Source organism: Talpa occidentalis, unplaced genomic scaffold (genome assembly GCF_014898055.3).
Source record: "Talpa occidentalis isolate TD23 unplaced genomic scaffold, MPIMG_talOcc4v2.1 talOcc4.2, whole genome shotgun sequence".
Taxonomy (NCBI): domain Eukaryota; kingdom Metazoa; phylum Chordata; class Mammalia; order Eulipotyphla; family Talpidae; genus Talpa; species Talpa occidentalis.
Genome location: NW_023602073.1, coordinates 119,494,694 through 119,517,948, shown reverse-complemented (window position 1 = coordinate 119,517,948; position 23,255 = coordinate 119,494,694). Strand labels below are relative to the sequence as shown.

Genomic DNA, 23,255 nt, shown 5'->3' with positions numbered 1-23,255 from the left:
GCAATATCTCTTAAAAAGACTGAGTTTCAGGCCACTTTTTGTTTGTGAGTCCTTAGTCTTACTTGCAGTAGCTTATTGCTGGGAAGCGGCTTGATTTAGGAAATTGATTGTCTTATTGACACACGTTGTAGTGCTTAGAAACTGAAGTTATCCATAAGGCAGGCTCCCAGGAGTTTGGTTTTCTTCCCTAAGTGGTGATCCATCAATGTAATCTTCTTTGAAGAAGAAATTATTTACTGTAACATTTGTTCTTGAAAATGCATTATCAGTGATAGATCACTGCAATCTACTCTTCCATTAGTTTGTTGGTAATACATTCTCTTTTTTATTCTTACACTATCTAGTTGTTTGATTTCATAACTAGAGCTTTAGAGTCATGAAGTATCAACTAGCTATCAAATAGTCTGAGTTTACTATTATATCAAATAGTTCTGCAAATTACAGTCACCTATACTAGTACCCTACTAATTGAGAGAAATCTATAGTAATTCTTTTAGAAAGTACTGTGCCCAGAACTGATTGGAAGTTTCTCCCAGGTAAAAGAAGGCTAGTAATATAATCAAACCTATATTAATCTGTGAAGATTATGGAAAAATGATAGATCATTTCTTAAAAATATTAAGTAGCAATATTAAGTAGCAAATTATTTGTTTGAAAAAAATCACATAACAAACAAGTTTCTCTGTGTGCCTACTGCAGTGAATACTTGGTAGTATCTAGGTATCTGGGCATGTCAAGGAAAGCTGTATCACTGTAGCTAAATCAGGACTGCCAGATTGGAAAGATTAGGGAAGAGGGCTTGGGAGAGAGCCGCAACTATTAATGAGAATATGAATATGAAGCTGAGAATATGAATGAGGAGCTTAGCTCATCTTATATTCTCTCATAATGTTTGAAACAAGGAGAATCCAGTTAAGAAGCAGATGACAATGCAAGATTATTTTAAGATAGCAGTCTTTATTTTTCATTTTTAGTAATATTTGCTGATTATCAACTCGTGCTAGTATTTAAACATTTCTATAAGATCTATGGGATGGTAAATGCATTTTCAAGTATTTGGTATAAATTTTCAGTAGGTAAATTTATACAAAATCCAGTTTTTACTAAGTTTTGATTAGTGTTTTTTTCAAATGTGATTTTTGAGATAGCCATTATTTCCGCCCTGTTGCAAACTCATTCCCCTGCCTCTTATTTGATCTGACCTTTGTACTTTCACCCACATAGACCTAATAAATACTGTGTGACTTTACCTAGCAAAACCTTCCTCCTTTTGCCCTGTTGATCACAGAAATATCTCAAATTTAAACTCATTAGAGGGTAGCAAGTTTTTTGAGAAAGACAAATATTTACTATTAATAAATTTTTTAGACCTAGACCAAAGATAAATGCAAAAGCATTTATAGAGAGAAAGGTATTCAGAGAGTGCTGAAAATTGGTGGTAGGCTTAAATTGTTAGCACATGGACCTAGGTGCCACCAGCAGTCATCAGGTTCTTTTTGTATTTGCATCAGTGATTTTTAACCTGGTTACACATTGCAAAAATTTGAGGAGCTTTTAAAAGGACATTAATGCTTGAGTCTTGCTAGCAGGAAGGTGACTTAATTGGTCATCTCTATATATTTTTAAAGTTCCCTAGGTGATTCTACTGTTCAACAAGGTTGGAAGCCACTGATTAACTGAGCAAGAATATCTATTAACAAAATCTCAACTGAATAGTTACTAGATTAAACTATTCAAATCCATTGGTTATACTTCATATTTGTAGATTTCCTATTTGTTTATAGAAGTAGTTTACATTTTTAGCAGTTTAATAGGTATTTAACTGGTACCATGAGAAGTTCACACAGTACCAGAGTAGGGTGTAAATTAGTGATTCTCTACTTTAGGTAAATGTTAGATGCTTAATTTCATGTGGTCACATCCAGACCATTTGATTCAGAATCTCTAGGGTTGCGAATTAAGCACTTAGTATTTTTTAAAATTCTTTTTTTTTTTTGGTCCCCTTGGTAATTCAAACATAAAGCCAAGTTTGAAAACTGAAGATATAAATATTTTTTTGATTTGGTTTTATTTAAATGGTATCAGTCAGACATACTCTCAGTCTGATTCTTGTTTTTCTCAGGATATTATTGACAGACTTATAATTTTGAATTCTGAAGCTAAGATTCGTTCTTTATTCAACTATGAACAATCACACATCTTTGGTTTAAGGTAAGGTGCTAAATTTTACTTGAGATGTTCTCTTTGTTGTAACAATAGTTATGATCTTCACTTTGAAAAAGACTTCAAACTCATTTTAAAATGTCAGTTTAAAGGTAATTTATTGACCTATAATATTACAGATAAAATTATAACCATCAAATTTTTATACTATTTTACATTCTGTTTGTGGCATTTAGGTTCTGAACTATAGCATCTTCAAATTTTGTTTGATTTATTTGAGGTGTTTTGTGGACTGTTCAGTTTACTCTGGAGTAAATTGGAGCTTCCCTCTATTGGTTTTTTATTAGATGTCTGCTAAAATATCCTCTTGAAAGAGGGCTAGACTTGCATGATTTACCTTGAGAACCAAATTTTTCTCCTTGATGTTAATCAACACTCTTTAACTTTAGCTTTTCCAGGATTTAAATTTTTCTATTTGAATATTTTATTTAGTATAGTCAAATGGTGAGGGGAGAAGGGGAGTAGAGGTGTTTGGACTACAGAGACTCGTAGAATTTTTAGTCATAATCTTTTACCTCTACTTAGACATATTACTTCCTTATCTTTAAATTGCTACCTTTGAAAGCATCTGAATTAAAGACATTTTCCATTTTTCATAGATTTGTGATTTTCTCTTTCTACCAGCAAAGTAATTTTTACTCATAAAGGGGGAGTCACTGAAAATGTTCTACCTAGGAAATAAGGCAATTACTTTTCTAAAATTAGAATTCTCTGGTGGTAGTGTAGATTATAGAATACGCAGACTTTTTAGCCATTTACTAATAGCTGAATTTCACTTTAAGACTTTCTAGATCAAAAAGGTAGGAGAAGAGCTGTAGCTACTAGAGTTCTTTGGATAGTGTGCCTTATATCCAAAATGGATTTTCATATTAACCTTTAACTTCAGAGTATAGCATGAGATACATCTGATAGCACAGTGTTGAGGAATACTAGAAACAATCCATTTAGCAGAACCTCCTGTATATATTTTGAGTCATAACTATAGAATGTAGATTTGGCCTTTTGCTATTGATACTTAGAATGGTTTTTTTTCTGTAAGTTTTCTTTTATATAATAGTATTTTTGGTAGTATTCTTTTGGCCAAAAATTTAAGTGATGTTTTATTAAGACATGTAAGAAGCAATCCAAGAAATAAAATGTTCCTGGAAAATATACTAATTCGTATAGTGTGTGCTTTCTTAAATGCCCATATGGAGTCATTTCTATGCTGCAACAAGAAATTTGCTACTCCCACTGTTGATACATATAGAGCAGTGTAGTATAAGTAGCTAGCAACATGGACTGCAGCATCCAACTGCTTGCTATTTACCAGTTGTGTGAGGTGGGATATGGGTTTCTCTATATAAAATGGAGAATAATTATATTATATACCTCAAAGAGTTATGTGAATTACATAAGAAAAATTTAAAAGGCTTACAACAGTGTGTAGCACATAGTAAGCCCTATGAAAATGTTAGTTATGGCTGTGTTGGTAGTTCAAGTGTTTCTTGATCTGTACTTGTTCTATGCTGTTTGTGTTCTACTATGAAATGAATTTTGTCTTCATTTTTCAAGTAGTCTTTCACATGCTGCCAAGTAATTTGCTGTTTATAGTGTCAGCATTCAGACAAGTGACAAAATCACTTTGTGAGGAAAAGTATTTTGATTTTATTGTCTTTTAACAAGGCTTTTTTTTTGTCAGGGAGTTTATTTCATTATATTTTTAAGTTCATTCTGATAATGCCATTCAATTAATACATTTTAAATTTTACTATTGAAACTGGATAATATACTTTCAATTTCCTACTAATATCAGGCTACAAACAGTTATTAAATAATTTATATCATAGCTATGTATTTTATAAATGTCATGTTTCTGTTTCTTTTGCATTCTACTTGTGTCTTTTTCTCTTACTCTCACAGTGTTTTTGTTTGTTTCTCATTGTACATTTTGGCATGATTCCCTTCGGTAGATCATCTCATTAATGTGTTTGATGTCTAGAATTTACATTATTTCATTCACTTTGTTTTTCTTCTGCTTCAAAAATCTAGAAGTAGCATGCGGATAAGTTTAGGTGTGCCTCTGCACTTAGATGAGGCTACTCTGGCTGGGGCCTAGTGAAATGTAGATTTTTCACTTTCAGCAGCATCACATTCTATTAAAATTTCCAAATTTTTATTTCCCAATGTATTCTTATAGATTTTACAGCACATGACTGATATACAAGAAGTTTGCTCTTTTGGTTAGTCCTATCCTCTTTGTTTCTATCCTTTCTACTGTTGGCATCAGCATACTGACATGGCTTTATATGTCCTTATTTACAATAAAACAAAAACACAAAAAAAATTTACCTGACATCACATCTCTCTATAGCCACTGTCCTGTTTCTCTGCCTCTTACCGTAACAAAATGTATCTAAAAACTGTATTCACTTGCTTACCTCTGGTGGCTCCACAGCCTACTTAGTTTTGACATTGACATTCTGCTCGTCTTCTATGCTGATAAATCTAGTAGAATCTTTTCTTAATTCACATTACTGTTAACTACTAATAGCATTTCAGAGAGTGGACCATTTCTTTTTGTGTGCAAATCCTCTTCCCTTTTCTTCTGTGACACCATACAGTCCTATGCCTGGAGTTTTTCCACTTTTGCATTTTCTAAGCAACCTCTGAATGTTGGAATACTCAGGATTTGCTCCCAGGCATACGATATTTCTATGCACTTTGCCCCTAGTTTATCCACTTACACCTTTGTTTTGTATTTCTAACTTAAGCTAGTATTCTGTGATACCAGACTCATACATGCAAGTGACATCTCAATTCAGACATTTCTCAAACATCACGAGCTTAACAAGTCTTAAACTGAACTCTTGCATCGCCTCCTACAAAACAAAATAAATCTTTCATTTCCATCTCATTAAGTAGCCCAATCATCTATTCAGTTCCTCAATCCTGAGAGTCATCTTAAATTTTTTCTTTGCTTTTAAATATAATTTATCTTAATTAACCAATGCAGGGAACTAAATATAAGAGATTCTGCCTAATTCTGAAAATAAAGTAACACTCAGGAAAATCATTCTAGACATAGTCTATGCATGTACAGACAGAGGAAGAGATACTTCATGAAATACTTCATAAAATGCTTCATGAAAATGAAAGCATAATGTAGTTTCCCTTTTAAAATTGAACTGAATTTTATAGAAAGGAAAATGAAGGGAAAAAACAAAAACAAAAAGCCTAGTGTAATGGAAGGAATTGCATAATTTAAATAAGCTGGTTTTTTTCTTTCTCTCTAGTGGTTTTTTCCCTAGAGATGAAAGTTAAGAAAGATTCAGGAAAAACTATCAACTGGTTTAAACATTATATTTTACTTTTAGACCTTAATTAAGTTTTTTGCCTATGATATTAAGGACATTAATGTTTTCATTGGCCTCCCACCTTACCTATCTCCATCATGTTAAAAGAATATTTTCCTGCGATTTCCTTCTTTTTGAGTCAGAAATCTTATTTTCCTGTCTAACCAAAGGAGAGATTGAGCAGGTCTCTTGATATAATAACATAGATATAAAGTGCTCTTTACATATGACTGTAGATATAATCTATAATTCTTTTAGTTTACTCTTCTCTCTTTACCCAGCCGATATTTTATTTATTTATTTATTTTTCTTACAATGTTTGCTTTCTTTTCTCAGGTGTAGTCCCAATAAGATTTCCACTGCCAGTTCACCCGTGCACCATCACTATAGTCCCTTGTGCTCTTCCCACCCTCATTTTGATCTCTTTCTCTCTCCCACCCCATAGAATGTCTCTGATTTATAGTTGTCTGTTTTTCCTTGTTTTGTTTTGTTGTGCTTTTTTTTTTTGTTATTATCATTTTTTTCCCCTTAATCCCCTATATTCCTCCTATAAGTGAAACCATCTGGTATTTTTCTTCTTCCTTCTGATTTATTTCACTGAGCATAATCCCTTCAAGTTCCATCAATGTTGCTGTGAATGGCATTAGTTCATCTTTTTGATTGCTGAATAGTGTTCTGTTGTGTATGTATGCCAAATCTTCTTGATCCAGTCATATATTTTTGGGCATTTGGGTTGATTCCAAGTCTTACCTGTTATAAATAGTGCTGCAATAAACATAGGGATGCATACATTCTTTTGATTTAATGTTTCTGTGTCCTTTGGATCGATCCTAAGAGTGGAATTGCTGGATCATACGGTAGCTCCATTTTTAGTAGACTGAGGATCCTCCATACAGCTTTCTATAGTGGTTGGATCCAGCCAATATTTATTGAGAACTTATTACATTCTGTACTAGATATGAGGGATGTAATGATGAGTAAATAAGATACGGTACTCATTCTCTTTAACCTCACCACCTAGTGAAGAATTGGATATTAAAATAATAAAAAGTGAGATAATTAATGCAGAAAGAAACACATTCTTTATAAAGCTCCCTACATTCCCATTTTAAATAATCAGCAATTCCAGATTCCTTTGTGTTACTTTCAAGGAGCTATGTGATATATCATCACTTTCCTCTATGCATTATTTCCTACCTTTCCCTTAGCCTGAACTAATGCATGGTGTTGGTTAGACTTCTTATCTCCCTGAAGCACTATTGTGCTTCTGTTACTTATGTCTTGAATGTTACCTTAACTTTTACTCATCATATACAAATTTGACTTTAGGGCAAAGCTTGTTTTATGCATTACTTCCTCCATGACTTGACATAGGATGCTTTGATCTTGCTTTTCCCCTACATATGTTTAACATCTTTTGTCATTTACACAAATTTAATGTTTTATTTAGTCCTCTTCCTGACAAAAACTTAAACTTCCTAAGTGAGTTTTCTCATTTTCTTTTAGTTTCATGTCTACCACAATACAAAGTATTTTTTTGTTATTTGGTTAACATTATTTGCTAAATCTGTTAGTTGATCAAAACTGTTGCCTAGGAACTCAGCCAAAGTCTTAGTTAGCAGTTTGAGATTTTCTTAACCATCTTTAGGTTTTAAAGGAATGTTATACTCTTTTATTTGAATATAAAAATTGTATATTTCGTGGAGAAAGACTCATATATTCATTCATTATTAATAGCTTTTTTTTTTTTTTTTTAATATGTTATTTTTTTTTTTTTTTTATTAAATTTTATTTTTATATTCCCCCATACAATTGCAAACGCCCCATTCTGACCCCAATCCTTCCCCTCCCGCCCCCCACCCCCAAAAAGTGTCTCTGGTTCATAGTTTTTTTGTTGATTTTGATTTTCACTTTCTTATATTCATTTTCCTGGTCCCTTATTTAAGTTTTCTAGATTCCTGCTATGAGTGAGACCATCCGGTATTTTTCTTTTTCTTTTTGGCTTATTTCGCTGAGCATGATCCCTTCCAGTGCCATCCATGTTGCTGCAAATTGCATGTGTTTATCTTTTTTGAATGCTGAGTAATATTCCATGGTATATATGTACCACATCTTCTTGATCCAGTCATCTATTTTTGGGCATTTGGGTTGTTTCCAAAGCTTAGCTATTGTAAACAGTGCTGCTATAAACATAGGAGTGCAGGTGCTCTTTGGAATTGATGTTTCTGTGTCCTTTGGGTAAATACCTAGGAGTGGAATTGCTGGATCATATGGAAGCTCTATGTTTAGTAGGTCCAGAAATCTCCACACAGCTCTCCATAGTGGTTGGACCAGTTTGCACTCCCACCAACAGTGCACAAGAGTTCCTTTTTCTCCACATCCTCGCCAACATTTGTTGTTGCTAGTTTTTTTAATATGTGCCATTCTCACTGGTGTGAGATGGTATCTCATGGTAGTTTTGATTTGCATTTCCCTGATTACAAGTGATGTTGAACATTTTTTCATATGTCTGTTGGCCATTTGCATTTCCTCTTCAGAGAAGTTTCTTTTAGCTCTTCTGCCCATTTTTTGACTGGATTATTTTCTTTGTTGTTGCTGAGTCTCATCAGCTCTTTGCAGATTTTTGTGATCAGTCCTTTATCATTAGTGTTGGGTGCAAAAATGTTCTCCCAGTTGGTGGGGTTTCTCTTTGTTTTTGTTATTGTCTCTTTTGCTGTGCAGAAGCTCTTTAATTTGATGTAGTCCCAGCTGTTTATCTTTCTCTTCACTATCACTGCTTTGGGTGATGTGTCTGTAAAGATGTCTTTGATGTGCAAATCCCGTAGTGTTTCGCCTATATTTCCTTCTATGTATTTTATGGTTTCAGGTCTTATGTCTAGTTCTTTAATCCATTTTGAGTTGATTTTTGTGTATGGTGTGAGGTAGTGGTCAAGCTTCATTCTTTTGCATGTAGCGACCCAGTTTTCCCAGCACCATTTATTGAACAAACTTTCTTTGCTCCAATGCATAGTCTTTGCTCCTTTGTCAAAGATTAGTTGACCATAGATCTGTGGGTTTATTTCTGGATTTTCTATTCGATTCCATTGGTCTGTATGTCTGTTCTTGTTCCAATACCATGCAGTTTTGATGATTATGGCTTTGTAGTATAGTTTGAAGTCTGGGAGTGTGATGCCTCCATTTCCTTCTTTTTTTTTCAGTAGAGCTTTGGCTATTCGGGGTTTTTGGTGATTCCATATGAATTTCATCAATAATTGTTCTATTTCTTTGAAGAATGCCATTGAGATTTTGATTGGAATAGCATTGAATCTGTATATTGCTTTTGGTAGGATGGCCATTTTAATAATGTTTATTCTTCCAATCCATGAGCAGGGGATGTCTTTCCATTTCTTTGTGTCTTCTTCTATTTCTTTTAACAGTGTTTTATAGTTTTCTTTGTATAGGTCCTTTACCTCTTTTGTTAGATTTATTCCCAAATATTTGATTTTTTTTGTTTCGATAATAAAAGGGGTGGTTTTTTTGATTTCTTCTTCTTCAGATTTATTGTTTGTGTATAGGAAGGCTACTGACTTTTGCGTGTTGATTTTGTATCCTGCCACTTTACTGAATTGATTGATGAGTTGAATTAGTTTTTCTGTGGAGATTTTGGGGTTCTCTATGTATATTATCATATCATCTGCAAATAGTGATAGTTTGACTTCTTCTTTTCCTATTTGGATTCCTTGGATGTCTTTCTCTTGTCTTATTGCTCTGGCTAGGACTTCCAGTATTATATTGAAAAGCAGTGGTGAGAGTGGACATCCTTGTCTTGTTCCAGATCTTAATGGAATTGCTTTCAGCTTTTCACCATTGAGAATGATACTGGCTGTTGGCTTGTCATAGATGGCCTTTATGATGTTGAGGTATGTTCCTTGTATCCCAAGAATTTCAAGGGCTTTTATCATGAATGGGTGTTGCACTTTGTCGAAAGCTTTCTCAGCATCTATTGATATTATCATATGGTTTTTATATTTCTTTTTGTTGATGTGTTGGATAACGTTGATTGATTTTCGGATGTTAAACCATCCTTGTGCCCCTGGAATGAATCCAACTTGGTCGTGGTGAATTATCTTATGGATACATTGTTGGATTCTGATAGCTAAAATTTTATTGAGGATTTTTGCATCAGTGTTCATTAGGGAGATTGGCCTATAGTTTTCCTTTTTTGTGTTGTCCTTATTCGGTTTTGGTATTAGTGTAATATTGGCTTCATAGAACGTGTTTGGTATTGTCCCTTCCTTCTCAATTTTTTGGAAGAGTTTGTGAAGGATAGGCACTAATTCGTCTCTGAATGTTTGGTAGAATTCATTTGTAAATCCATCAGGTCCTGGGCTTTTGTTTTTGGGGAGGTTTTTAATTACCATTTCAATTTCGCTGCTTGTAATTGGTCTGTTTAGGTGTTCTATTTCTTCTTTATCTAGCTTTGGGTGATTGTAGAGTTGTAGGAATTTGTCCATCTCCTCTAGATTGTTGAACTTGTTTCCATATAACTGTTCATAGTAGTTACTGATTATTCTTTTGATTTCTGCTGTGTCCGTTGTGATTTCTCCTCTTTCATTTATGATTCTGTGTATTTGTGCTTTCTCCCTTTTTTCCTTTGTGAGCCTGGCTAGGGGTTTGTCTATTTTATTTATTTTTTCAAAGAACCAGCTCTTGTTTCATTGATCTTTTGGATTGTTTTTTAGTTTCAATTTCATTTATTTCTGCTTTGGTTTTTATTATTTCTTTTCTTCTACTGGTTCTGGGGTTTTTTTGTTGTTCTTTTTCTAGATCTTTGAGCTTCGAGATTAGGTTGTTTCTTTGAGTTCTTTCTTGTTTTTTGATGTGAGCTTCTATTGCTATATATTTTCCTCTTATTACTGCTTTTGCTGCATCCCATACATTTAGGATATTGGTGTCCTCCTTGTCATTTAATTCAAAGAATTTTTTGATTTCTTCTTTGATCTCTTCGTTAGTCCAGTGGTCTTCCAGTAGTGTGGCTTTTAATCTCCATGAGGTAGGATAGTTCCTTGCCTTCTTTTTATGATTTATTTCTAGTTTGATGCCTTCGTGGTCAGAAAAGATGGTTGGTATGATTTCAATCTTGGTGTATCTGTTGATGTTTGTCTTGTGCCCCAGTATGTGATCGATCCTGGAGAATGATCCGTGTGCGCTTGAGAAAAATGTGTACTGCGTTTTTTTTGGGTTTAGTGTTCTATAGATGTCTGTTAAGCCCAAATGCTCTAGGTCCTTATTTAGAGCTTTAGTTTTTTACTTATTTTTTGTCTTGTTGATCTATCCATTGTTGATAGTGGTGTGTTGAAGTCTCCCACTACATATGTGTTTTCTCTGATGTCTGTTTTCAGAGAGGACAACAGTTGTCTGATATATTTTGGTGCTCTTTCGTTTGGTGAGTATATGTTAATGAGTGTTATTTCTTCTTGAAGTATTGTCCCCTTAATCATAATGTAGTGACCATTGGGGTCTCTTTTTATTTTTTTGAGTTTGAAGTCTGTTTTATCTGATATAAGTATAGCTGTTCCTGCTTTCTTTTTTGGCCCATTTGCTTGTAGGATTGTTTTCCATCCTTTGACTTTGAGCCTATTTTTATCTTTTGTAGCTAAATGTGTTTCCTGGAGACAGCAAAAGGTTGGGTTTTGTTTCTTAATCCAGGCTGCAACTCTGTGTCTTTTTATTGAAGAGTTTAGTCCATTTACATTTAGAGTTAATATTGATATGTTAGCATCTGTATTTGCCATTATGTTTGTCTTTCCTTTGATTTTATTTATTTATTCTTTTAATAACTTTTTTTTTTTTTTGGTCTTCTTTCGTTGTTATTCGTCCCTCTGAGGTTCTGGCTTTAGGATTCCTTGTAGTATTTTTTGGAGTGGGGGTTTAGTCGCAATGAAATTCCGGAGTTTCTCTTTGTCTGGGAAGGTCCATATTCTTTCTTCATGGAGGAAAGAGAGCTTTGCGGGATAGAGTATTCTTGGTTGGCATCTGTTTTCTTGGAGTCTGTTGACTATGTCCCTCCACTCTCTCCTTGCCCGTAGTGTTTCTTCAGAGAAGTCTGATGTCAGCCTGATTGGTTTTCCTTTGAATGTTATCTGTTTCTTCCCTCTTGTCAGCTTCATTATTTTTTCCTTGTCCTGGATTCTTGGGAGCTTTACTATTATGTGTCTTGCTGTGTTTTTCCTTTCGTCGTGGAAGTTTGGTGTTCTTCTTGCTTCTTGTATATCAATTTTCAGCTCCTTCTTCTCATTTGGGAAGTTCTCTTCAATTATATCCATGAATATTTTCTCTGTTCCTACATCTCTCTCCTCTCCTTCTGGAATTCCTATAACTCTTATATTTCCTTTCCTCATGGAGTCAGATAGTTCCCGAAGTCTTTCTTCATTCTTTTTCCTTCGTACTTCTCTTTCCTTTTCTGTTTTGGTTCTTTTTATTTCTGTGTCTTCAAGATTACTTATTCGTTCTTCCATTTCATCTATTCTGCTTTCATTGCTTTTCCCAGAGTTCTTTAGTTCCTCCATTAATTCTTTGATCTCCTGCATTTCTCTCACTTCCCTCTTTAGGGACTCAATTTCCTTCTTCTGATCTATCACTTTTTTAATCATGGCAATTTTAAATTCTCTTTCTGGAAGGCTCAGAAGTTCTTCCAAGTTGCTGTCGTTGCAATCTGGGGAGTGGTTTTCTTTTTGTGGTGTGCTTCTTTCCTGAGGAGTTTTTAGGTTGCGTGTGGTTCTTCTACTCCCTACTGTCTGTTTTCTAATTTGTCGTATGCGTTGGGACACTGTGTTGCTCGGACTGACTGACATCTTGGGTGAACTTCTCCGCTCCCCTCTGGCTCTTCCAGGAGCCATCTCTGTCTTCTGGGGGAGCTTTCTGCTGGTTTTAGGCAGTTTTTACTGAAGAAATGTCCCTGTTCTCAAATGGCGAAGCGGGATGCAGTCCCTGCGCCTCCGGTTTCAGGCACACTCTTCTGCGCACCCGGTCTGCCCCGGACGTGGGTGCCTGCTCCCTCTGTGGGCTCAGACTGCTGGTCGGAAGGGGCCTGGCGTGGAATAACTTCCCGGCTGGCCACTGGGTCCTCCAGAAACCTTCTGCCCTTTTCAAGCAGACTTAAGAAATGTCCTGTTTTATAGGGTGTTAGTGACTTTTTTTTTTCCTGGTCGCTAGGTGGCGCCAGAGATCTCTCCTATTGTCCTTGGGGGGCTGTTTTTCGCCTCTCCCCACCCCGTGGGACAGAGAACAGAGCGGGAATGGTAGGGTACACCTCAACAGCTTTGGGGTGCTGTGTCTGCCTTGTGCCCCACCGTCGTGGAGAACCCACGCCCCGAATTTTCGTGCCCCGGGTCTCAGTTCAAAGCCCTCAGGTCCAGGACGCGGGCTGTAGCCCAGTTCAGTGGCGCGGGAATGGCGCCTTTTGCACCCGGCTCCAGTGCCTGGGCGCCTGGTTCCTGCTTACTCAGGGAGGGACCTTCACCTCAGTGAGGACCTCCGTGCGTCTCCCCGCAAGCCTAGGTCGTCTCCCCGCAAGCCTAGGTCGCAGGCGCGGGGACCTGGGCAGCCGCGATCCCGGTCTGCACTTGCTTTTCAAGCGCGCCAGGCGCGCCGCGTTTCCCGCGCAGGCTTACCGGCAGCCCGGGCTGTGTGCGCGTCTCCCGGGGTCTTTGTTCTTCTCTAATGGCGCCCGGAGCCGTTCGCTCACCGCCGCGGCGGATCCTGCAGGGTTCGCCTCAGCTCCCGTTCACGGGGTGTGGTGGCTGCAATAGTTCCTTTCCGCTCACAGTCCCGCTTGCTGCGTCGTTTGTTCTTGTTGGTTGTTTTGGTTTGTTGTTTCCTCCTCTCTGCCGGTCGGAGAGTGCCGCCTCTGTGGGCGGGGGAGGGGAGCAGGGTTCTGCGCTTCCCTCCCTTCTAGTCCTCTTTTATGGCCACTTTCTTCTTCGGGCAGTTCGCTGGCGTCACCCGTTTATCTTCCGTGTCCCAGTTCTCACTGGGACCTGCCGCTTTTCCTCCCTATTCACTTTTTTTAATGGGAGATCTTACTCGCAGCGTCTCCTCGCCGCCATGTTGCTCCGCCCCCTCATTTAATAGCTTTTTTTTTTAAAAAAAAGATTTATGTATCTATTTATACAAGCACTGGGTACAGTCAGAAGCACGGGAGGGTGAGAGAATTTACCAGAGCCAGAGCAGGGAACAGAACAGGCAGACTGACGAAATACACTGCTGAGGGGAGCAGCGGGCATGGCAGGAGAGGTCTGCATGCCATGTGGGACCCTTGCTGGCGGCTGGGGATCGAACTGGTGCTGCAGAGGCTGCAGGCAGCTTTGCAGCCCAGCGCTCAACTGCTGCACCACCAGGGGAGGCCCAATAGCTTTCTTTATATCAAATTACCATTCAAGTTTTAGTTAGACTGTAGAATTGCTTATTTTTAACAACTTAATTCTTATGTAGTAATTCTTAATTAAAGATATACATTAAGGGCCTCCCCCGTGGCGCAGCGGTTGAGCGCTGGGTTGCCAAGCTGCCCGCAGCCTCTGCAGTGCAGGTTCGATCCCCGGCTGCTCCCCGGCCACTGGAGGAGGGTCCCGCATGGCGCGCAGACCTCTCCCTCCTGCCGCCCGCTGCTCCCCTCAGCAGTGTACTTCGGTCCTTCTGCCTGCTCTGCTCCCCGCTCTGGCTCTGGTGAATTCTCTCACCCTCCCGCGCTTCTGACTGTACCCACAGTGCTTGTATAAATAAATAAAAAATCTTTAAAAAAAAAAAAAAAAAAAAAGATATACATTAAAACTTAATATGGTTAGGGAAATGTTAATATAATTCTCCTAAAACCTTTTCCTTCTTCATTTGAAACTCTAATGTGGCCTATTTATTAATTTTCTTCAAAACAAAACCCCAGAATCTATATTTGCACAATAGTCTTTAAAATTAATGACTTCTTGTTTCAGTTATTGTACATTATCTGTAACAGTAAATTTTATACACAGTATAATGAAACTTTATGCATAACTATCATCTTTGTAGTAGTCAGACCTTTAAGATAATTTTAAGAGGAAAAGTAAATTATACATAGTTGTTTAAAAAATAAGTTCACTTTAGAAATGGTTTCATTTTCTAAAACATAGAAAAATATTAATAACCTTTAAACAAATCACCAAATTTTCTATTCCCAGTTACCCAGATGTTAACTATCCTTAAATTTGATTAATATTAGTAATAAGTAATAATTTCAAAATTATCTCTTATAATCTTTTCAATAACAGAAATTATAAACTGGCTTAAATCCACATTTTATAATTTGTATATACATGTGCATGAACAGACATACAAACATATCCAATATTTAATTCTCTTTTATGAAGTTAATTGAAGAAAGTAATGAAATGATATTTTCTTTTTTTTTAAGATTTATTTATTTTTGCATATAAGAGCTGGGGTACAGGCCAGAGATGCGGCGTGGGGGTGTGTGTGTGAGAGGATTCACCAGAGACAGAGTGGGGAACAGAACAGGCAGACTGACTGAAATACACTGCTAAAGGGAGCAGCGGGCGAGTCAGGAGAGGTTTGCTGTGCCATGTGGGTTGCTCCCTGGCCGGCCAGGGATCAAACTTGTGCTGTGGAAGCTGCAGATTGCTTCATGGTGCTGTGCTTAACCCCTTGTGCCACCAGGGAGGCCCTAAATGATTTTTTCCTAATTGAAAACATCAGGAACTAAGTCAATATTCTTCAAAGAATTCCTGTTTATATAGAGTAATTAGAAAATAAAATAATTCTCATTATCCTACCATTGAATAACTACCTTAGTCCAATTAAGCCTGTATTTTTCAACCTTTGCTGCAAATATTTTTTTTGAAAAACAGGAGTTATGTTGCTTTAAAGTTTCCTTTCTTGCTTGTTTTAAATTCTTTCATACCTATGTTCATCTATAGAGTAATTTTAAAAGACTGAATAATATTCCAATACATGGATGAAATCCTATTTTCTGGTTTTAGACATGTAGATTAACTTTTTAAAATCACCTATATCTATGAATGTGTCTACCCCCATAATTATTTTTGCACAACAAATTCTTTTTTTCTTTAAGGTTTATTTATTTGTGCATACAAGAGCTGGGGTACAGGCCAGAGATGCAGGGGGGTGAGAGGATTCACCAGAGACAGAGCACGGAACAGAACAGGCAGACTGACCAAAACACACTGCTGAGGGCTCAGAGCAGAGGACGAGCCATAAGAGGTCTGCTACACCATGTGGGCTGCTCCCTGGCCAGCCAGGATCAAACTCATGCTGCAGAGGCTGCAGATTGCTTCATAGTGAGGTGCTTAGCCTCTTGCACCACCAGGGAGGCTCTGCACAACAAATTCTTAAAGATGGGCTTAATAAAGAATGGCCATTTGTTGAATTTTTTGTATTTCTGTTCTTTTTATGATTCATTTTACTTGACCTCTCTATACTATTTTTCTATACCATTTTATGTTCTACCCACTATTTATACTTTTTCCTTTCATGTATTTGTTCATTCAGAAAATATTTATTGCATTCCTAAGTACTATATTACTATATGATTTTGGGAGGGGGGTCTTTTTGAACTTTGTTCTCTCTCATTTCTTGAATCTTTTAGTCAAGTTGCTTTTGCTGATTCTTCTTTATCCTCCTCTACTTTTCAGTTGAATTTTACAGACTGTCTTTATCCTTTTTCTTATTTTTTTTTCCTCCTGTGGTAGTTTCTTTTCTCATTTTGTTATTAACTCACCCTATACCTATCTGTATATCTATCCCTAAAATTTCCTTGGTCATTTGTCTAAATTTTATTTGGGCATTTGGATCTGTATACCATGCAAGTTCAGCATACTCACTGTGTCCCAAAACCTTTACACTGTGTGCACTTGCAATAGTCCAAGCTAACCTCCAGCTTCAGTGATCCCAGAGTACTTTCTGACACAGAGATAGGAATTTGGTGCCCAGAGCAAGTATGCAAGTTCTTCACACCGTCCCTCATCCTGTGCTGCTCAAAAAGGGGTATTGACAAACTGATCCTGCTCCCCTTTCCCCTTCTCAGTATGTTTATGTGAGTATCAAAATCAAACTAAGATTTGGGGATGGTGGTAATTGTGTGCATAATTCATGGCTCTTGATTTTGACCAGCAGGCAGAGTATTGGGCATCTCATTTCGGCCAGCTAGTTTGTATGTACTGATCAGAAAGAAATCTTTTGTGTTAGAAGAGTAAAATTTAAGTAAGATATACCTATGTATAATGTATTTGATTGCAGCATTCATAAAAAATTTAATTTGTAGAAAAGTTGTATGCATTGCAACAAATTCTGTAAATTATAGAGAAGTATTTAGAATGTTAGAAATACGTGAGTGACAGGGTATAGAGAAGAGATTTGTAACTGCATGTATGAGACAAACAAAGAACATGTTTGGAATTCCTTCAAATAGAGATGACAGGCAGCTAGGTTTAAACTGCAGAGAATCATTCCAGATAACCGGGGCACCGGTTCACACTTAATGACAGGATACTTAAAAATTGTCATTTCCAAGGATATAGTGATTAAGAACAGAATTGTTATTCTTCTGTTGGTAAGATTTGATTTGGTTATTAGTAAACTCCTGGGTGATTCACCATATTCAAGACATCTTTCAAAACAAAGGGATTAGTCTCAATTTCTAAAATTGTATTCCTTCAAATAGTACAAATAAACATTCACATTAAGGACACATTGACTTTCATATGCAGAAATGAATTGAAATTCAGTAATGTTGTGTTTTTAAGATAAATTTCTATGTGCTAAGCATTAAAGAAACAAATTTCTTTTTAACTTAGGAGTGTTATAATGGATACTAACTTGGTATTACCTTAAGTGTCACAGATTCTAATTTGAATTTCTAACTTATTTGCTATGTGTACCTATTGACATGAAATCATGTGAGACTATAGGTTTTATTTAACCTGTCTAATTTGAATATTAGTATCTTTTGTTGAAGAACTACTAAAATGTATGATTATGAGGTGTTGCTCCAGACTCCATGTATACTGTATTTTGTTGTTAAGCATTAAAATTCTAAATTCCTGGTCCTAAGGTTTATAGAATTAGTCAATTACAGACTTTTAAGTCATGATTTTGCAATTTTTATTTATTTTTAATTTTGTGTAGAAGAGCTGAGATGTAGACCAGAGGTGCAGGGGGTGAGAGGATTCACCAGAGACAGAGCGGGGAGCAAAATAGGCAGATCTGCTGTAATACGCTGTTGAGGGGAGCAGTAGGCCAGACAGGAGCAGTCTGCTGCACTATTTGTGGGTTAGCTCCCTGACAGGCATCGAACTTAGGTAATAACAGTGATAGTGCTGAGACAACTTCTGGGCCACCAGGGCGGGGCCTTGATTTTTTCTTTTTAAAGATTCATTTATTTATACAAGAACTGGGGTGCAGGCCAGAGGTGTGGGATGGGAGGACTGAGTGATGAAAAAGTATGTGGTATTTTAAAATCCAACTTTGCAATGATATAAATGTCCACTTCCCCTTTAAACTGGGAGATTCCCTTTGCATCTGAGGCAAAACAATGTCTGTATCTTTTTGTTGATAGTTGGGCATAAGGATCAAATGTAAAGCTCTTAGCATCCTGGTTTGCTTAGGACATGGGCTTTCCTCAGGACAGCACTGACACAGGACTTCACAGAGCACTCACAGCATGGTTAGTGTAAGAAGGTGCACCTTATATTCTGATCACATTGATAACAAACATAATCTGACTGTGGACTGTTCTATTGATTATAACTAGGTTATGCTAATCATGCTTAGTGGTGCATATTTAAAGATATATTGACTTGTCTCCTGGGGAGATGCATAGTGTTAAAGTGATAAATTGGCTGTTTGTAAATTATTTGTAGTTATAGAATAACAAGCTATGAGTGTTTTATTTCCAATGCCTAAATAGCCCTTAATTAGTGTATTTATATAATATAAATAACTATAATGGATCATATAAATTTATACCACTAATATAAAATGAATATTAATGTTAACATTCTTAATGTGTGTGACAATATATTGCTAGATGTTTAGAGCAATTACCACTTAGATTTTTTTTTAATTTTAATTTTAATTCTTAGTGAAGTAACATTGTTTATAATATTGTATATGATTTAGAGAAAAGGTTAATACGTCTTCAAAAGTAAGTTACCACACAACACCCACCACCATCACAGCACCATCACCATAGACCACTGGATTCCCTCTCCCTTTTGTCCTGCCCCTCTCCCTCTAGTAACCTCAGTTCTGCAGTTATATTTTAGGGCTCCTAATGATATATAGGTAAGTCTTAGAAATCTGAACTGACCATGGTTAATAATTCTTTGCCATAGAGTTCTATGTATGCTTTGATTTTTTTAATATTTTATTTTATATAATTCTTACATCATTTTTCATTTTTGTACAATGTATGCATTTTCATTTTGGTTATATTCTCCATGCAATTGCACACCCCCCCTTATTTTGACCCTAATCCTTCCTCTCCCTCCCCCACCCCGACCCATAGTGTCTCTGGTTTATAGTTGCTTATTGATTTTGATTTTTACTTTGTATTAATTAGTCTTTTTTCTGCTGTGGAAGCAACCCAAATGCCCAAAAATAGATGACTGAATCAAGAACATGTGGTACATATACACAATGGAATATTACTCTGCTTTGATTTTTTTTAATCACAAAAAATACACTGACTTACATATATTTCCATTTTTATAAGTAAGTAATGCCAATCTTCTATGTTAAACCTAAATCCTTTACACAGGAAGGAGGAGTTTTATTTCAGTTTTCATAACTTTTTTACCCAAAATATTTTCCTTTATGACAAAAATTAAATCATATTGGTTTACTTCATTACATTACAAATCAGTTCAATAAGGCAGAATTTTAAAGACAACTTGGAACTCAGAAAACACATATTTGTTTTTGTTTAATCTATTTGAGTAAGACCAAAGGACTGAATAAAGGTCCAGATTCTATGTCTACTAGATTTACTTTCTGCTTCTAGCACAGAATCTGTATTTACCTTTATTGGCAGAGCAAACTCAAGAAAATATTAGTTTATGGTCTATGTGACATCTACCAAGCACCTTTTTTATTTTTATTAAAGTATAAATGTGCATAGTTCGAAAAAGTCAAATAATATGGAAAACTTTTAAGAATGAGGAATAATCTTCTGGCCAGTCTTCCTCACTCCCAAGTTCCTCTCCTCAGACTGCCGTTGTTTACTCCTCGAATTGTGTTTTAGGGTATTTACCTCCAGATTTTTAAATGTTTATACTACATGCTTTAATTTTTGAATTTTAGACCTTTTCTCTTGTTTTTAGAGATTTAGAAGTTTTGTATTTAGCTCTCCTCTGCTTTCTCCTTCTCTCTGCTTTATTGATTAATGTATTAAAGCACACATATAAGATCTATATAAATATTACTCATCTATTAACCATATAATATACTATGACTGTATTTCTTTTTCCCAGTATTTTTCCTGAATTTAATAATTGCATGATTTTTCTGCTTCATTTTTACTGCATCTACCAATAATAAGCTCATAGACTATCCTAAATATGTAATACTATAAACTATATGTAATACCATATGCTATACATAATACTAGATACATAATACTAGATACTATATAATACTATGCATAATACTATATGCTATATATAATTATGCATATATATTTAAAAATAATACCTCTGCTACTGCTTAACCACTATAGGGTACTCATTATGTCCCTGATACTGATTTCACATTTAAGTCTTTTAATTTCAGAACAGCCCCATGAAATAGGTACTCTTTTTATTTCTATTTTCACAAATGACTCAGAGTCACAGAGAAGTTAAGTCATTTGTTTGAAGTGACTAAATAGTGAAGTTGGCGTTTGAATCCATGTATCCTGATTCCAGAGAATGTAATGCCTAACCCATGCATTATAGTCCTTTACAACAGAAATACCAAAGTACCTTGCAATCAATATTTAAAATCATATTTTATAGTCTCAAGATTTTCAAATTCTTGAGAGCAGGGAACATATCCTGTCATATATGTGAAAACATAAATTCTCAATAAGCTAAGGAACATCAGGTAATCATTTGTCCTTTTTACTTATATATCACCCTATTTCATTTTCACCAGAGGATCTTTGGGCCATATATGTCAACCTTCCTGAGATTTCCCTTCACCATTATCCTGGGAATTGCTTTTGTCTTCTGTGTCTTAAATGTTATTCTCTTCTAGTTCAAGATATATAATATGATTTGATTTCCTTTCATCTCAAAATTTTTTTTCTTTTTGGCATTAGTAAGGCACTTTTTTATTTGCTTAGTTTTTCCTAGATATCTAACAATTTATCTCACAGTTGTTCTTGCAAAAATATAATGGTAAAGACAAATACATACAACTATATTTACCATGTGCCAGGTATTTTAAGCACGTTAAATAATGAGTTATTCAAACCTTAGAACTCTGAAGCTCCAAACAGCAGCAATACTGATAACATTCTTTTTCACTTGCACAGTATAATTTCCTACTCACAAAATGCTCCTACCCTCTTCCTTAACAGAGACTGGAATCTCTCCAGTGTTAGCACAAATTTCATTCCTTCTCAGTTCATTCTCAATCACATATAAGTAATATTTGTACGTATATTCATTGTATGAAGTAGGAAATAAAGGAAAAGCTGAGGTCTTTATTGTTATGTCTTTTGATGTATAAAAATTTCTCTTATTTTGATAAAAATAAAATATATGTATAACCTAAGAATATTTGTGTCTGGGGTAAGTGAAAGCAATCTATTTCTGACTGTATTGTGAGACACATATATACAAACACAGACACACTTTTGAAATTTACCTGTGTACTTACTCTTTATATGTAAAACTAAATTATTAATAGTTTACCCTTTTCCATAAAAAAACTGAAAATATACCTTCAAAACTTTTATTTAGTTTGTCAATGAATTTGCATTTATCTTGGATAATCAACTTTCTTTGGAATACTTTTTTTTTTTTTTCAAATTTTTTTTAAAATTAATTTATTTATTTATACAAGCACTGGCTACAGTCAGAAGTGCGGGAGGGTGAAAGAATTCACCAGAGCCAGAGCGGGGAGCAGAGCAGGCGGAAGGACCGAAGTACACTGCTGAGGGGAGCAACGGGCGGCAGGAGAGGTCTGCGCGCCATGTGGGACCCTCCTCCGGTGGCCGGGGAGCAGCCGGGGATCGAACCGGTGCTGCAGAGGCTGAGGGCAGCTTTGCAACCCAGTGCTCAACCGCTGCGCCACCGGGGAGGCCCTGGAATACTTCTTGATATAACCAGATTGCTTTATATATGAAATAAGCAGCAGATTTTTTCCATAACTTTAGAAATTGGAACTAACAAAAACTAAACTTGGTGATATTTTTTAGAACCTAAAAATATATAAGTTTTGAAAAATATTTTTCTGCTCATTGGTCTTTAAGTGTGGCAATCTGCACCCTTCTATTCACTTTGTAAACCTAGTCCTAATATTATGGTTAGGCTAAAAACTCAAATGGCTTCTATTCCTTGTTTAGTATAGCTGCTAGCTTATACAAATATGCTGGCATAATTAATAAGCCATTAAGATCTGTTTATTAGATGATTACATAATTGAGTAGTGAATGGCATAAGTTATCAAGTCTTGCAAGAATATACATAATCATTAAACTATGTATTCTTTTATTAAAATTCTGAGTTTGTTCATTTGTTGAATATACATTTATACTCCTTGTAGATATGATATATTTTCCCCACTACCCATCCTAGCATAACACATAACTTTTTTATGAGGTCTTAAAAATATAAATATTGAGTAAAATATAAACATACATCTTAACAAACTGTTGTAAAATAAATGTCTCATATAATTCCGATCAAGCAAATGGAGAGAACTTCCAGCCACTATGTATTTTTTTGATCATGATTCCCTCTCTGCTCCCAATAGTGCTTTTATAGCACTTAAAATTGGGGTTTACTTTGTATATTATCTAATCATGTATTCCTAAAGAATATTTTAAATTATGCTTTCCATTAATGTTATATTCTGTCTATCCTATTTTATCTGATTTGACCTTTTCTGTGTCTCATTATGTTTTCTAAGATGACTGTTTCACATATTTTAATTTATTTTCATTGATGTATAGTACTCTTTCATGTGGAAATACTGTGTTTTGCTATAATGTTAGTGGACTTTTGAGTTGTTCTGAGTTTGGTTTATTGTAAATACACAGACCCTGCCTACCTTTAGGAGAAAGGGAATCACATGCGCATGAGCACCAAGAGGATGCCTAAGAGTCTATCTACCACAGAGCTATTCTATCCTCTACTCACTATCCTGTTTTAAGCTGATGTAAATTAATGCTGTAGATTTTTTGCTATGACATCTAATTCTTCCCCTGCATAAGTCTAGCCTATTCTGTACATAGCAGCCAGAGTGAGCCCATAAATCAGATCATCGCAGTCTTATACTTACAGGGTTTCTCAGTAGGACGAAATCATACTCTAGTGGTTTCTCATGTCAGCAAAGAAAAATTCAGAGTTATCCTAACCATCTTATAGAGTTCTGTGTCATCTGGGCCCCCAATATTACTTTGACCTTATCTCCTACTACTTCTGCCTTGCTTATTCCACGTTA

The 23,255-nt window shown here is 35.8% G+C and overlaps 1 protein-coding gene across 2 annotated transcripts in view; it reads left to right on the top strand.

Moving 5' to 3' along the window:
• The window catches only part of TBC1D32 (TBC1 domain family member 32), a 170,609-nt gene that overhangs the window by 71,999 nt on the left and 75,355 nt on the right, over positions 1–23,255 (top strand). For both annotated transcript variants that reach the window (XM_037520316.2, XM_037520315.2), the window contains one exon: positions 2,123–2,211. In XM_037520316.2, the coding sequence (XP_037376213.1) occupies positions 2,123–2,211 (89 nt within the window). The remainder of the gene's footprint in view (positions 1–2,122; positions 2,212–23,255) is intronic.